We start from the raw sequence: 14,905 nt of genomic DNA, 5'->3' as shown, positions 1-14,905 counted from the left end.
TATATATATATATATTAATGAAAATAAACATATGTTATTTAAAAAACGAGGATATAAGGAACTGTGGTTGCCAAAAATTTTTCGGCAAAGTTTCGAGACTATCTTGATTCTATAACACCCTCGTCTATTCCGCTGTCTAGTTTGACGTGCAATTTCTATCGACAGGCTGGCATTTCGATTTAAACACAGCCTCGTGAAGACGAGGTAATTCAAGCTGACGATCTCTCGAATTTCGCTGACGGTACCCTTTATCGAAAATCTGATTGAACTGTCTTGAATATGTGATTACAGTGGCTCTTGCTATCGATATCCGATAATACTTCCGATAGCTGCCTCGTTAGCTTTTAGCTTTGGCTGTTATTTGATAGAGTTGTTGACAAGATGGGAATTCGCGAAAAGTATTCATGTATTTCTGGATTTTAAAAATATTTCTTAGTATTATCTTTACCATATGGCAAATTATAAACGAAAGAGATCTATAACGGAGTAAAGACCGTTAATAAATTTGTCGGAATTATATCGCGGGCAAATATTTGTTATAGCACTTTTATCGAATTAATAATTCTGACTTATTGTTAAGTACACGAGCTTATACATCACACAAACACGAGGCGAGTAAATATATATAATTAACCGTGGGAAAAACGTCAGACAAGGGAGGAGAAAGTTTCGTGTCAGTCGAGATCCGCGATATAACCTTCGAAAAGTCGTGCTCTCCCTTCGAGAGAAGGACGAGCACGAGAAATTTCGGGCGCAAAGTTGTTGGGTAACTCCTATAAGTCCGGCTTATCGTTAGTTTCTCGAAGCTGATATTGCCACTGTGATGAAGACTTGATGTCCGCGCCATATTCTGCAAGTCTAAATTAGATTCGCAAGTGATAATGAGAGATAAATATAATATTTTAAAGGAAAAATTAGATTATATATAGACTAATCGAGTTTTACGGATATACGGGAAACTACGATATCGGGATAATTGAAAGAAGATTTTGCCATAATAGGAATTTGACTTGAGTAAAGTTCAAAACTCGATTTAGTTGTCAAAACATTTATCTGCGAGCTATAATTATATCGCGCAATATATGGAATTAAAAGTTGAAAGTTGAACGCGATTAAGATTTAGAATTAAGATTAAAAGCTCTTACACGACGTCATCAGATTTAACGAAGACGCGAAATATCCGTAGGTTCCGATCGTGGCTGTCAGAACCTTGATAAATCGCGACGTGGCGTCACTGCTTATCAGCGACAACGCCCTTAATGGTACCGTCGTCCTTCGAGATATCAGACGTTTATTGCGTAACTTTCAAGATACAGCTCGGTAGATATCCCGAAATATTCTTTAAACGTCATCATGTCTATTCGCGTATGATTTAAGACTAAAAATACTAAAGTAATTTATATCTTTTTAAATTTACACAGACAAGAAATTGAAAAATACATGCAACAAAAAATCGATAGTGAAATTTTTATTTTTTTTCCACGCTACTCATAAATTATTTATACATTACTAAAAGCAAAAACTAATAGTTACATTTATTTAACACACACAAACACACATACATATATTTTCTTTAATGCAGAATTAAATCGAAATAAATTTTCCTTAGGGACTGACATCGTTACCTCGCGCGAGTATTGATAATCCAAATAACATTTTGTCCCGGAACGTAATTTCTTCTAAACTTTGGAATTAAATTTGCGATTGATAGGAGATAAGATAAACGGACGACCCGTCAGATAATTATATACAAAGAAGATGCCCGCTATGAGATAATCGAATTTAGTGTGATGACTCTCGTTAAAGGACAAGAAAAAAAAGGCGGTTATAAAGTCTGGGAAAATCCACGGAGAGATGGGTTTCGGCTGTTTCTATAGTGAATTCTACGCGCGATCTCGTTTCGCGTCCACCCTCGTGAATAATTCATAAAATGATGAAACTTTCAATGCCGGACGCAGAGGAAAAAAGCGCCGACATTCGCGAAGGTTGAGGAAACGGATCATTACTCTTTTCATTGCCGTTTTAGTCAAAACCGCCTCGAGTCCCATACATTTGCGATATCTCGTTGATATTATATACACATGTTATTAAATTCACTCGATCATGTATAATTATAACATTAAACAGTGATAATACTAGATGTAATATGTACAATGATTAATAATTACTAATCGCGTACGATGATCGTTAATGCTCCTGTTTTTAATTTATTTTTAATATGAATACATTGATTTTTGCCAAGTTTAATTAATATCATATCGTAATTGATATTATTTTCTTGTTATACATTTTTTCCTTAATTTAATATAAGTATTATATTTTTTATCAATTTTTTAAAATCTACAATAACTATTGTATATCACTCTTAACGAGTTTGTTTTTACTAGTTATTTTTATTCATTCGTTAATTATTAGTTGTTTTCATTGTTCGTACTGTTTCATGTTTTTTTATTTATCGTCGTTGCCTTGTACATGTAAATATCACGTGCAAAAATATGAGGGAGCAATTGTGATGGGAAGCTGCGAATACGGCAGATTCAAAGACTGCGATTTCAATATGAATTCCGCGGATTTCTCTTGGTTAAAGAATTTTAATAAAGAAAGGACAGATCGCACGGGGAAGTTATTCTTTCATTGTGATGTACCAGGTACATATATATACATGTACTATATATGTGTACACAAGGTGGTTTTATGCTTCTCGCTTCCATCGGATGACCTAGAAAAAGGCATACCGATGTTTCCTCTGCATAAGCGGAATATCGATTCTATGCAATTGGCAAATAAATCAAACAAATTCGCGAGATCTGTATATTTTTCATCACATTAATGTGCAGTCATATGTTTATCGTTGCGTTTCAAAAAAGCGCGGATGCTAAGTGAATCATATACTTTTCCCAACGTAACAATATACAACGTAACGTATACATATATATTATATAATGTTATATGTGTACAAATATATAATAAATAGAATTGATTAATCCCTGTTAGCTGACAATTTACACGTGCGAATTCATTCTCGGTAAAAATATTAATCAAGCGTTTGTTATAAAACCAATTAATATTAATTCATTGAATTTGCTCTCGATTGGATTTATGATTAAAAATTCCATAGGATATGATCATAACGCAATTATTCGCATAATTGCACAATTTTCGTAAAATCGTTGCATTTATGTTTAATGAAGCTTTCAAATCGAAGCACCGATATAAATATTATTATAATTGTACAAAGTTCTAAATCACGTATTTATGTAACAAACCTGGATCAATATCGTAAAGTCGCGAAATGATTGCAATTCTTTTTAAATATCTCTTTAAAAAGTTTACAACTTTTCCTCTTTAAATGTATATCTCTTTCCTTCTTTTTTTAATTTTTCCTAAGATATCGAATTGTCACGGTTCAGGTAGAAATTGCGTGCATTTGTCCGATGATTCTTACGGCGATTTTTCAAGTACAATACCTCTCGGATACGGGCTAATCTCGTTATTCTTGTCTTTGTTCTGCTTTATTATTAATCAAATTTTTCCGCGGTAGCCGTTCTTTGACCGGGATGCTTCGCCTTTGCCTCATCTTTGAAATGGAAACAAAATAGTCTTTTTTTGTTCATAACTTTCCTGTGTTACGATCGTCCCTTCATCTTCGCCAACGGTGTGGAGGACGGCCATCTCACGCTGCGAGAAGCCGTTCGGCGACGACGATTTATGAATTATTCACGGAACAGGGGAATTTATATATTCACGAGGACGATTGCACGAACGGTTCGCGACGCTTAATTGTAGGCAACCGGAAAGCGGGACAAATCCATAATTTAAGACCACCCACAGTTTTCGTCGCGCCTAGCTTGTGCTCCGATTTCAGTTAAATAAGGGAGCGACATGGTTTTAACTTCTGCATTAATTAGAATAGTGTTCTTGACGCACTGAGAAAGATGAAAACATAAATCTGGAATCATTCAGTCAATATTATTAAATTACAGATTTGAAAGAGTCGAAATAGATAAACTTAAAATAAATTTTTTATATTGTGTATTTTTTTTTTTTTGTCAGAAATGCCACAAAATTTTTTGAGATTAAATTACGAGTTTCTTTGAACTGATGAGGATCGATTTAATCTTTTGGTATTAGTAGTGGTATCCTTTTGCTGGCAAAATGTACTATTTGCGATTATTAAATTTATTTCTCTGCGCGAACTCTCTTACGAAGTTCGTTGCTGAATATTCGACTTGTGCGATATCGCGATATCTCTTCCATGAACGAGTGTTGTCGCCCGAACATAATGTATTACGTTCGCCCTCATATCCCCGACTACTCTTTATATTACGTTATCATTCTAGCGAGAATAATACAGCGCGCTGTCGGGCAACCGTACTATTATTTATGATCCTTTATTATTGAACCCGCACAAAAGGATTCGATATATTCTATATAAGCCAGGTTTTCTTACCCTAGTAATTTTTTAAAAGTGATAAACTACTTTTTAATCTAAATTGAAACACGGATCATCTTTTAATTACAAGTTTTGTAATTAAAAAAATGAAAATGATTAAAAAATAAAAATTATTTTTGCGTCTTTTTTACTAATTAATTTGATGGATTTATGTTGCAGCCTCTTCTCCGACTTGAGGAGCCTGGCAGGCACAACTCTGATGAATCTTTTGGCAGCTCTCTTCATGGTTCAGCTTTTGTTCATCGTGGGAGCTGGAGGAGTACAGGTGAGTATTTTTTAAATATTTTTTTTACATTTATTGCGAGACATTTATATATTTATTGAGACACAATATATCCTTTCGTACATTTATATAAAAACAGCTTTCCATAAAAATTCCAGAAGTTATATATGAGATAGTTACATACATCATTATTATTACACTTGCTATACAATTTTTTGAATTATAATATGAAGCACAATTACACACGATTTGCGAATGCATTGAAAATGTCAGGTAGTTAAGAAAGATAATTTTAAACGAAAAATATTATATCAGATCTGATTCAACAGTTATCGAGATACGACCAGAAGAAATTCGATTTTTATTATAGGATATTTTTTAATTTAAAGTTATCTTTAAAATTTACCGACAAGATATTTATATTTCTCCTTGTGTCCTTCGGTACAGACACGAGTGCGAGAATCGTCTCGGATTCGCCGTGGTGTGAATTTCGAGGTATGCTTTTCGCTTGCGGGAAGAGAGATTCCGCGAAGAGTCGGGAAAAGCTTTCGTCTCATATTTCGCTCTTAAATCCTCTTTAATTAAGCTCCGGGATCGTCGTGAAGACGCGAAAGAATCCGGGATCCCTCTTCGCTCGCCCTTTGTCTCGTTTCATCGGGAAGATTCGGGACGTCAGGCTTTCTCTCGTGTACTACGAAGATGCCTAACATTGCCACTCGAATTCTTTCGGTAAACCGCGACATCGGTTACCGACAGACGGAGGAGAGAGCATTCCGCGGATCCTCCGAAGGAATTATATCGCCCAGGAGACAAGCCGCAAGGAAGGCAAATATCACGCGGAAACTCAAAGTAGAAATTGGCGACATTCCTGTTACCAAGTTTTAATTGTGCGTCGGTGACGGTGAACTTTTGGCGGAACGTCACTGGCGACAGAATTCGTGCTAAAAGTGTTTCTCATTTATTCCCGTGGGTTTGAATATAGCACGTGATGCCACTCGGTCATTTTGTTGCAACGCTCGTTCAATTAGCGATAAATTGCATTTAATGGCTTTGATAAGATTAACAGAGTATCATTGATCATTCTATCTCTGTGTTGTACTGTTTCATAATCGTCCGTATTATTGAGGCAGATTAATTAAAATTTGTAATTAGTCCCAGTTAAAAATGTGAAATACGTATCTATAAATTTTGTTAATTACATACATCTATTGGCGTATTTGATCGTTGTAATTCCATTGTTTGTTTTAATAACATAGCAAAATGAATTTCGCTCTTTGCATATAAAATATACAAGATGTACCGGAAAATCTATACAATATTTATTTTTAAATCCTAGTATTACTAAATTCTTTTTGCAATTAATTCTTTCATCATTTTTCGAAACGGAGAAATTTTTTTAAATTTTATGAAAGTTTTATATTTTATATTTTATAAAAATATATATGATATTATAATATATTTGTTTTATATGATATAAAATATGTATAAGTTTTCTAGGACATTTTGCATAATAGTTTCTCCTCAGAGACGCTTAGCAAATATTCTTTGTGACTTTTATTAAGCATATTACGAAGCTGGGGATTAATTACTGACCATATAATTGCAATGAATAAAAAGGAATGTTAGGGAACATCACGTGCGAATCATCAGTCGCACAAAGAGTAAGAATATTACTCACTGGGAAAATAAATTTTATTGCATTCTTCCGGCGGAAATGAAAAACGTGCATACATTGTATCCTTATTTTGAAAGAAGCGAACGAAAAGAATCTCCTAGATTCATTCAACGACAAAGAAATAAGCGTGTTTTCGTTTCTTCGCCTCTGGATGAAAGAAGGATTTGCTGAACTTAAAATACACGCTTTTTCGTCATCGTCGTAATTAGAAGTAGAGAGAGAAAATTCTTTTTCGCGTCGAAAAAACGAACATCTTTTTAGTTCAAATATTATTCATCGCGATAGTTGCGGTTATCATTGCAAAATCCTAGCCTTTGATCCTTTGAGGTTTTTGCGGAATGCATTTCGTTCTAAAAATGTAATAGAAACGTGGGAATATTTTCAAATGTTATTCATCGTGATGGTTCAAATCAATACTCGGCTTCGCATTCGTTGAATTCTATGCGAAATAGTGGAACGTTATGGTACGATATTCATCTTTCTATCTCGTGTTTGATCTTTCTATCAAAGTAGAGAAAATTGCAATTGAATATTGTACAATACTGAATATAGTGATATGAAAAAATTTTTTTATAATCTCAATTTTATAATTTAAATAATTAATTCGAACACATCATAATTGTAACAAATAATTTCGAGACTTTCTCTACTTTTGATAAAAGAAAATCTGCATATTAAATTAATTTTTTTGCCCCTTTAATTATTGTAACACAAAAAAATAACATCGACCAATATTTATAAAATATATAAAACATATTCTTTATTTGGTACAGATTTTCTAAAATTTGAATTAATTGACATTTAGACTTTATTTCATCGATAAATTACAGTCACGCAAATCGAATAAATAAAACAGCTAAAAAGCTGGAAATATTGGCGACGATTTTGCGTGTGAACGGGAAAAGGAGAGGCTGCTGAAGCCGAGTCAGTGGTTTTTTTCTACGAAGTGCTAAATTTCGCGACCGCGAACGGGATAAGGCTCGTTTAACGCCGGGATTGACCTTAGTAGCACGAGTAGTATATCAGCGCCGTGTACATGCGAAAGGCGGAGGGGAAAAAAAAAAAAAGAATTCACCGCACTTCGAAAGAGCGTGTACGAGCGGACACGTTACATGTTCCGAGGTCGGGGTGCCATCCCTTCGACACGAGCACACAACCCCCTAATTGCGGCCTTGTCTCTTGTCAGTACGTAAAGACGGATTTACGTGAGATGCTCACGAGACTAGCGCAAATTTCTACTTATTTTCAAATTAGAAGTAAACTTAAAATTATATACAACGAAAGATTGAAGTGAAACTAAAATTATATATTGCAGTAAAAATATATAATGAAAATAAATGAAATTACATAATCGACTGTAACAATTAGTTAGTTAGATCAACGAGTCTTTTTTTCCAGTATTGATTTAATCATTAAATACGTGTTTATCTAATAGCTATCAATATGTTATCAGTAAAACACGATTGGCGATAAATCGCAGAGAATCGGCAACGATATTTGGACATACCAAGTATCTCGAAATAATTCTACAATATGTTCGATTTGACAAGACAAAATATTAATAATAACATTTTCCATCGACGGGACAGGTGCGATATAGCTAGGGGGGAAAAAGAGTTTATTAGAGATGGAGAAATTCCCTTTCGTCATAACGCGTGACGGAGATAAATTTCCGTCGGTCGTAATCTCGCAACCTTATTGTTGCCGCTGAATGATTCAAGAGGGGAGAAAAATAAATTCAGCCCGCGAAAGCCTTCTCTTGGTCGCTTTCCTTAATCTCGATTTCGAACAACATCAGCACACGGCGCTCGTTTCCGCGAAAATCGAAGAGGATAAAAGGAAACGGGGGCAATAGGGAAAAGAGAAGGGAAAAATCGCTTTATTATTCCTGGAACTAGAAACAGGAATATATATTGCGCGGAGCGAAATTGAGAGAGACAACAATTGTATAAATCAGTGAAAATGAGATTATTTATATAGAGGAGAATATAATAAATTTTGCATGTTTTCTTTTTTATTTCTCTCTCTCTCTCTCTCTCTTATTTGAAAATTATCATATCTTCAAATATATATTCAGACGCTTTCATAGGCGAGATTCTCTGTAACGACCTTTATTTATACATTGCGCTTGTGTGCATTTTCGCGCACTCCCGTGCTTCCGTTTCCGCCCAGTAGAACAGTAGTGCACCTCGCGGTCTCGAGATATATCGCACTCTTGTATTAAGTCAGACGCGTTTACGGGTTCTATTATCGCAGCCGGGAATGCTGGCAGATGAGATAAGGTCCAGCAGGCGAGATCCGGCCGGAATCTAAAAGGTACGAAAAGGGAAGGATATTAATTCGCCTTAATGTTTGATCGAATTTATTCGGAGCTTTTGCTATCGAGCTCACAATGCCATTAATATATTGTGGAGGGATATAATTATAAATTATACTGATGCATTTAATTTAATAAATTAGTATTATTAATTCATTATAAAATAAAGAAGAATACATTATATTATATTATTATATAATTCCATTTACAAATACAAATGTAAAGTTTAGATCATGAGTATTAATTAGAGCTATTAAATACGTCAGATTTTAAAAAATGCAAAAATATAAATATAAAAATTTATCATAAAAAAATACTTAAATTGATAAATGCATCTTGTGTTCATATACGTTCAATATATCAAAATACTTGATATCATAATAAAATACAACAATAAAATTAAAAATTACACAAGGCTAAAATTGATATCATAAATTTGCTGAAAGTTTCTGAGATTAAAAATTTTTTAAAATATACAATACATTGATACATAGATTGTAGATTTAAAAATATGACTGAAAATTGGAAATTTACCATGAAGGCAATTCTTGTGCAGGAATATTCGCGTTAGAAGAAGATTGATAACGAATTCTGGGAATTCAGACTTGTCAGTGATGTACAGCCTTCCATCGCGTTAATATTAAGGGTCGTTTCTTGAATTGGGCGAATTTAATAACGCGCGCGTTAAATCATTATAATTAGTATGATTATGCGTGTCGCAGGAACAATATTCCTCCTACACATCTGGGAATATGATATATTGCACTCTGCATTAAGTCGAGCGCGCTCGTGTTTCCATGTCGAAAGGGTTGGTCGAGGGTAAAACGGGAATGAAGTAAATTTCTTGAAAAGCAAAATTGAAAAATTTTAATATCCGGTTACGCCGGATCGTCTATAATTAAAACATTAGAAAAAAATGTGAAAATTATTTTCGAACACCAAACAAATAATAAGGAAAATATAGAAATTTTCGTGGAACGAGATTTGAATCATGTACGGATATTAATTAAGTAGTCATAGAATATTTCGTATATGAATATTAATATAATTATTAAAATAATCTTGTTACTGCAATTCGATATAATAAGCTTTTGCGAAATGGATAATTCTCGATAAAATTTTTGCTGAAAGTTTAAGCGTTAAGCTTCTGAATATTGAGAATTAAGGAATTCTATGGTAATTTAATTACTATATATAAGGATATAATAAATTTGTATTTTACTATTAACGCGATCAGATAATTAAAGTTTTATCTAGCATAGAAAATTATTTAATTATAAAAAATGAAAGAATAAAATAGGTAGAAAAAGGATAAATTTTTATTTGGGAACAAAGTTTTTCCTTTAGTGAATTACGTAAAAAATAAAATTTAATTGCCACTTCTTTTGATAAATTTTGAGTCGTTTGATAGAGTATCTTCTACCTCATTTACCATGGTATAATGAGACACGAAAATGTAATTTTATGCAGAAAAAGAACTCCGCGATGTTTTGGCGGAGGAAAACGTGTAATTTACGGAGCGAGAATATATATAAAATCTAGCTGAAATTCTAGACGCCGTAAGTTTCTTTTGTATTAGAGTACCCTAAGTTTTCCTTACGTCGTAATTACAAAAAATGCGGGAAGTCCTAGATATGAAAATTTTTTCCCTCGTGTGAGTTAAACCCGAAATTTCGTCAGGACACGGAATTCCACTCTAGCGAAGAATGCGAATTACGGAGCGACGTAAATCACACGGTCAGGACACGTGGTCCCGACTCTGCCTGCTGTTGCTGCGAAGCAAAGTGATTTCCAGCGACAAGTTTTACGGTTTATGGGAACAATTCCGCGGAGATTTGTTTCGAGATAACTATGGAATGGAAAAGAATCTCCTGGGAGATATTTAACCGACGCTCGAATCAGGAAGAGAAGCGTTGCGATGCTGAAAACGCACGCAAGATCTTCGCGTCTGTTCACGACACATGGAAATGGAAATGCGACTACTGTATACCGACGACGAAGAAATTCGCATCCTGTCGAGAAACCCAGGTTGCGATTTCCCGGGAGATCGCCCGCTCGAATACTTCGATAAATTCCGGCGATCGTGTATCTAGGACTTCCCGATTTGTCGATTATGCGGCAGAGGTAAAATTTTTCGATAAGGAGTAGAATAAATGTGTGTGCGAGAACAAAGGTTTTACATAATTTAGGAGCCACAAAATTTTAGCATTTGTGATTTTCGAATTAAATGTCACTATTTAAAAGAATTGTTATTCTATTTATTATTACTATTTGTCACAATTCAAAGAAAAAGCAAAGTTCAAAATTTTATTTCGAAATTACAATTAAAAAAAAAAAAAAAAATTAGAATGCAACGCTAAAAAATCTGGATATCATTATTTTTATAGTCTGTCATTATTTTTATTTCCTCTCTTTCCCGCCGCGGCAGGATAAAATTTTGGTAAAGTCTTTTTCTCTCCTGCGCGGTAACGGGACTTCGTTGTTCTGAAACCGTGTATACGAAGTCTAAAGAGAATCTCTGGCGAGTTCCGCCGAGTGGTTTTTAATTAAGCGCGAAAATGTCCGGGAGACAGAACGGCGGCGACCCGCGACCTGTAATGGAGCTCTTAGATTAGATCAACTCACTCTCCTCTCGGCACCGAACAAAACAAAATTGCCGATTGGAATGGGAAATCAATCGCGAATCTTCCCGCTTCTTCTAGGATATACGAATTAAAGTCGCAATCTGAATATAACTTTTGTCTCCTCGCACGGAGAATATTCTCGATTCTCCTCGGTTCGCGAAGATTGGAGTCTCGTTGTATAATTTATAGGAACGTAAGTTTCTCTTCAATGTCTTTTCTATGTATATGACTAAAATTCTTTTGACTTCATTAGATAATACTATTCCATTTTTATAAATTTCAGAGCTGGATTCGGGGATTCAAAGTTTCCCCCAAAATTCTATATATATTGTAAGAAAAGAAAAAAAGACGAAAAATATTTTTACACTGAAAATTCTCTATTTTTTATCCGCGTAATACACATCTAATCGCATTGTGTTTTAATTAAAAATGTTTATTTTAATAAACGCGTATGTTGACATTTTTATATAGCCTTTAGCGATTTATAATTTAGAATTCAATTAAATTTTTGTTTGATTTATATCTTAGAGCTTAATTGAAAAGTATCTCTGCGCTATTGTTCGCGGCTGTTATCGTTAAATATCCGAAGGCCGTTGCATTGTTGTTACATCGGTGCATTTTCTCGCACCGATATCGGGAAGAGACGCAAAACGCGGAGTCTCGTTATCCGAACCAGTTATCGATTACGCCGACGGCTTTGTTGCCAGGGATTTTTAACAATAAGAGCCTGTCGGCGCGCCTGCGATTTAACGATTCGTTGACTGACATCTCCACATGTATCTCGCAGCGCGCGCGGGAAAAATCACGAGAGAGAACCGCGCTGTGAAACGCGGTTATGCGGGCGATTTGAAGGTGCGCCCCTATATTTTTATCGCGCGGTAAAATATGCGGGGTTCCTTTATCAGAAATATGTCAAGTGAATGTATCCGTTCGATTCCGCGTGAAAAATCATTCAAACTGAGAAGAGAGATCGTTCACCGAATCTCCTCGATAAATAAGTTGCCCGATAAACTCATGAATTTATATACATCGAATTTTTAAGATTTATAAATCGTTTCTGAAATCATCCAAACGTGATCGATATAATTTTTTCATTTAAATCTATTATCCGAGAATAATTTTCTATCTCGTTTATCTCTTCAGTTTCTATACAATATAACTTGCATTATTATACCATTTCACATTATCAAAAACGCATTTTCATTTCGAGGGTTAACAGAAGCGAGTTGCCGAAAGTGATCCTTTGAGAGCAGCGAGAAAGTTTTAATCACGAATAAACGCTCGAAGAGAAAGAGAGAGAGAGAGAGAGCGCGATGCGTGTTCGCGCCGGGATAATTGGCCGTAAATTCGCGGTGTAAATAAAATAAAATTCACCTCTTCTCTCTATTCCAGTGAAATCGAAATTTCGCATTCTGATTTTCCGATAGGAGGCATTTCGGTGCATCGAGTTCGCGTTTAATGCACCGTTTTTTTCTCGCGTTTCTCTCTATCGTTTTCACGAAATTGCAGGTCGCATCCGAAAATCCGCATTGCAGTACATTCTACAGAATATTAAGCCGGCGAGTTTGCGAATTATTCTAATGTTAAGTTTTCTTTTCATTTATATATCATATACTTAAGATGGACGTTTGCACACAACACACGTTTAATTCGTTGACGAATTTTCTTAAGTATTTCTATTTATCTTATTAAAACTTTTGAAGGTAAATGAAAAATAATATATATTCCAGATTTTTAATATTCCAGATCTGTTATCTAACGTGATAGTGATAATCTTTGTCGTTGAATTATAGAAGATTCATTAAATTATATAGCTTTTAAATATTGATAAATCTTACGTAGCGTGGGTTAATAATAAATAGAGTATATAATTAAATTTTAATCAGGCACTCTGTATTATTTGAGAATTACAAGAACAAAAAAGCAGCTATTTAAATGTTACATAAACAGAATGTATCAGAAAATATGAAACTCTTTTAAGGAACGGAGTATTTTTTAAAAATTCCTCTCATCTATATTATATATCGGCAGATGCGCGCACCACACACAGAGATTTCGTACACTTTTATGCAAGCGTTTGCTGACCAAAATACTGAGATATCTAATAAAACTAAAGAAGATAATCGTTGTAATATTAAAAAAACTAATTAAAATTGAAATTTAATGAAAATAGAAAAACCATGTCAAAAAGACGATATCTAAATGAATCTTCGTTGAAGAGAAAAATTGATTCCAAATTAAATCTATTTCTGAAGCGAATTCGAGATATAATGTTACGGTACACCCTGTAGTGCACATCCTTTTGCGTGTGCAAGCACCTCGTGCATTACCTCGATGGTGCGCGTAGATTTTTTGCTTCGTTTCATCGTAACGACCGCTTTTACGGCGACTTACGTTCTTGCGCGCTCACGTCTTGCCTGTAAGAAGAACTCGGGCGACTCGTGGCACACTTCTTCATCGAAACTTTCCCATCTCTTTTCTTTATCGTACTTTTCGGTGGTTGCGATCGAGTGCACTCGCTAGTCAACCCGGCGACCGTGACGTTCGTCATCATTCATCTTTATTGCCACTTCTGAAAGCGTGTTTCTCAAACTTTTTTTTTTCTAATTTTGAACATCTCGCAAAGATGTATAAATATGTATTATCCTCTGTATTATATACGAGATTTACGAGATTATCATATTTATGCATATATTATATACCTTATATTAATATTCATGGCTTTTTAAAAATGTATAACATAATATAATAGTCGCAAAATATAATATATATATATAAAGAATGTAAGTGTCAAAGAGAGACAAATGCTTAGGTAAAATATTTTAAAAGAATTGTCAATATACACACACGCATACACATATTGTATCAATATTGTATCAAATATTGATTGAAATATCAGCTCATTCTAGTTTCCGCCTTTTTTCATTTCATCGTGATAAATATTCACTTGCGAAAAATGGAGATTACCGATGCAGCGATGGTATGCACATTTACAAACGACCTCGCGTACGTCAAAAAGTTTGTTTCCATCGAAATCTCGTTCCAACATATTTTGTAGTCGTCAACAACGGCGTAAAAAATTCATTCGCGCGAAATTGTCGCGAAAATTCACGCGCGGCGCTTGCGAGACGTGATACAACATTGTGAAAGGATAGCTTTTAACGGATTGTATGTCATAGCATTCTCGCCAATTTGGTATAAGAATATCAAGGAGAAAGAAAACAGCTGTGCTTTGACGTTATACTTGAAACTCGAGGAAAAATATCCTTGCTAAAAATAATTTAGCATTTAGTTTACAATTTTCTAATTTTTAATTTTAAATAATACAGTAAATAAATATATATTTTTACGCGTGAACTTTATTTTAACAAAATTTTAATTCGAGGCTTGTTAATAGGTCTTTCAAAGATCTTTCCATATAATATTGAAAATGTGAGAAAATAGCGATAAATAAAATAATCTTTTACGAATTCTTTTGACAAAAATAATTAATTCAAAATCTGTTGTTGAAATGAAGATTTTTTTTACCTTGTACATTGATTTATTGTCCCTTATGTAAATAACAAAGAAGCGATGCGCGCATCTTTACCTTTTCTTGAGAGGCGCCCTACAT

At 34.2% G+C, this 14,905-nt stretch overlaps 1 protein-coding gene across 1 annotated transcript in view; it reads left to right on the top strand.

Annotated features, from left to right (window-relative positions):
- Positions 1-14,905, top strand: part of LOC115244976 (latrophilin-like protein LAT-2) — a 69,502-nt gene that overhangs the window by 34,598 nt on the left and 19,999 nt on the right. The window contains exon 4 of the mRNA XM_029823012.1: positions 4,613-4,718. Coding sequence (XP_029678872.1) covers positions 4,613-4,718 — 106 coding nt within the window. The remainder of the gene's footprint in view (positions 1-4,612; positions 4,719-14,905) is intronic.

The sequence above is a fragment of the Formica exsecta genome, unplaced genomic scaffold (assembly GCF_003651465.1).
Source record: "Formica exsecta isolate Colony F162 unplaced genomic scaffold, ASM365146v1 scaffold90, whole genome shotgun sequence".
NCBI classification, from domain to species: Eukaryota; Metazoa; Arthropoda; class Insecta; order Hymenoptera; family Formicidae; genus Formica; species Formica exsecta.
This window is presented reverse-complemented; position numbering and strand designations above follow the sequence as displayed.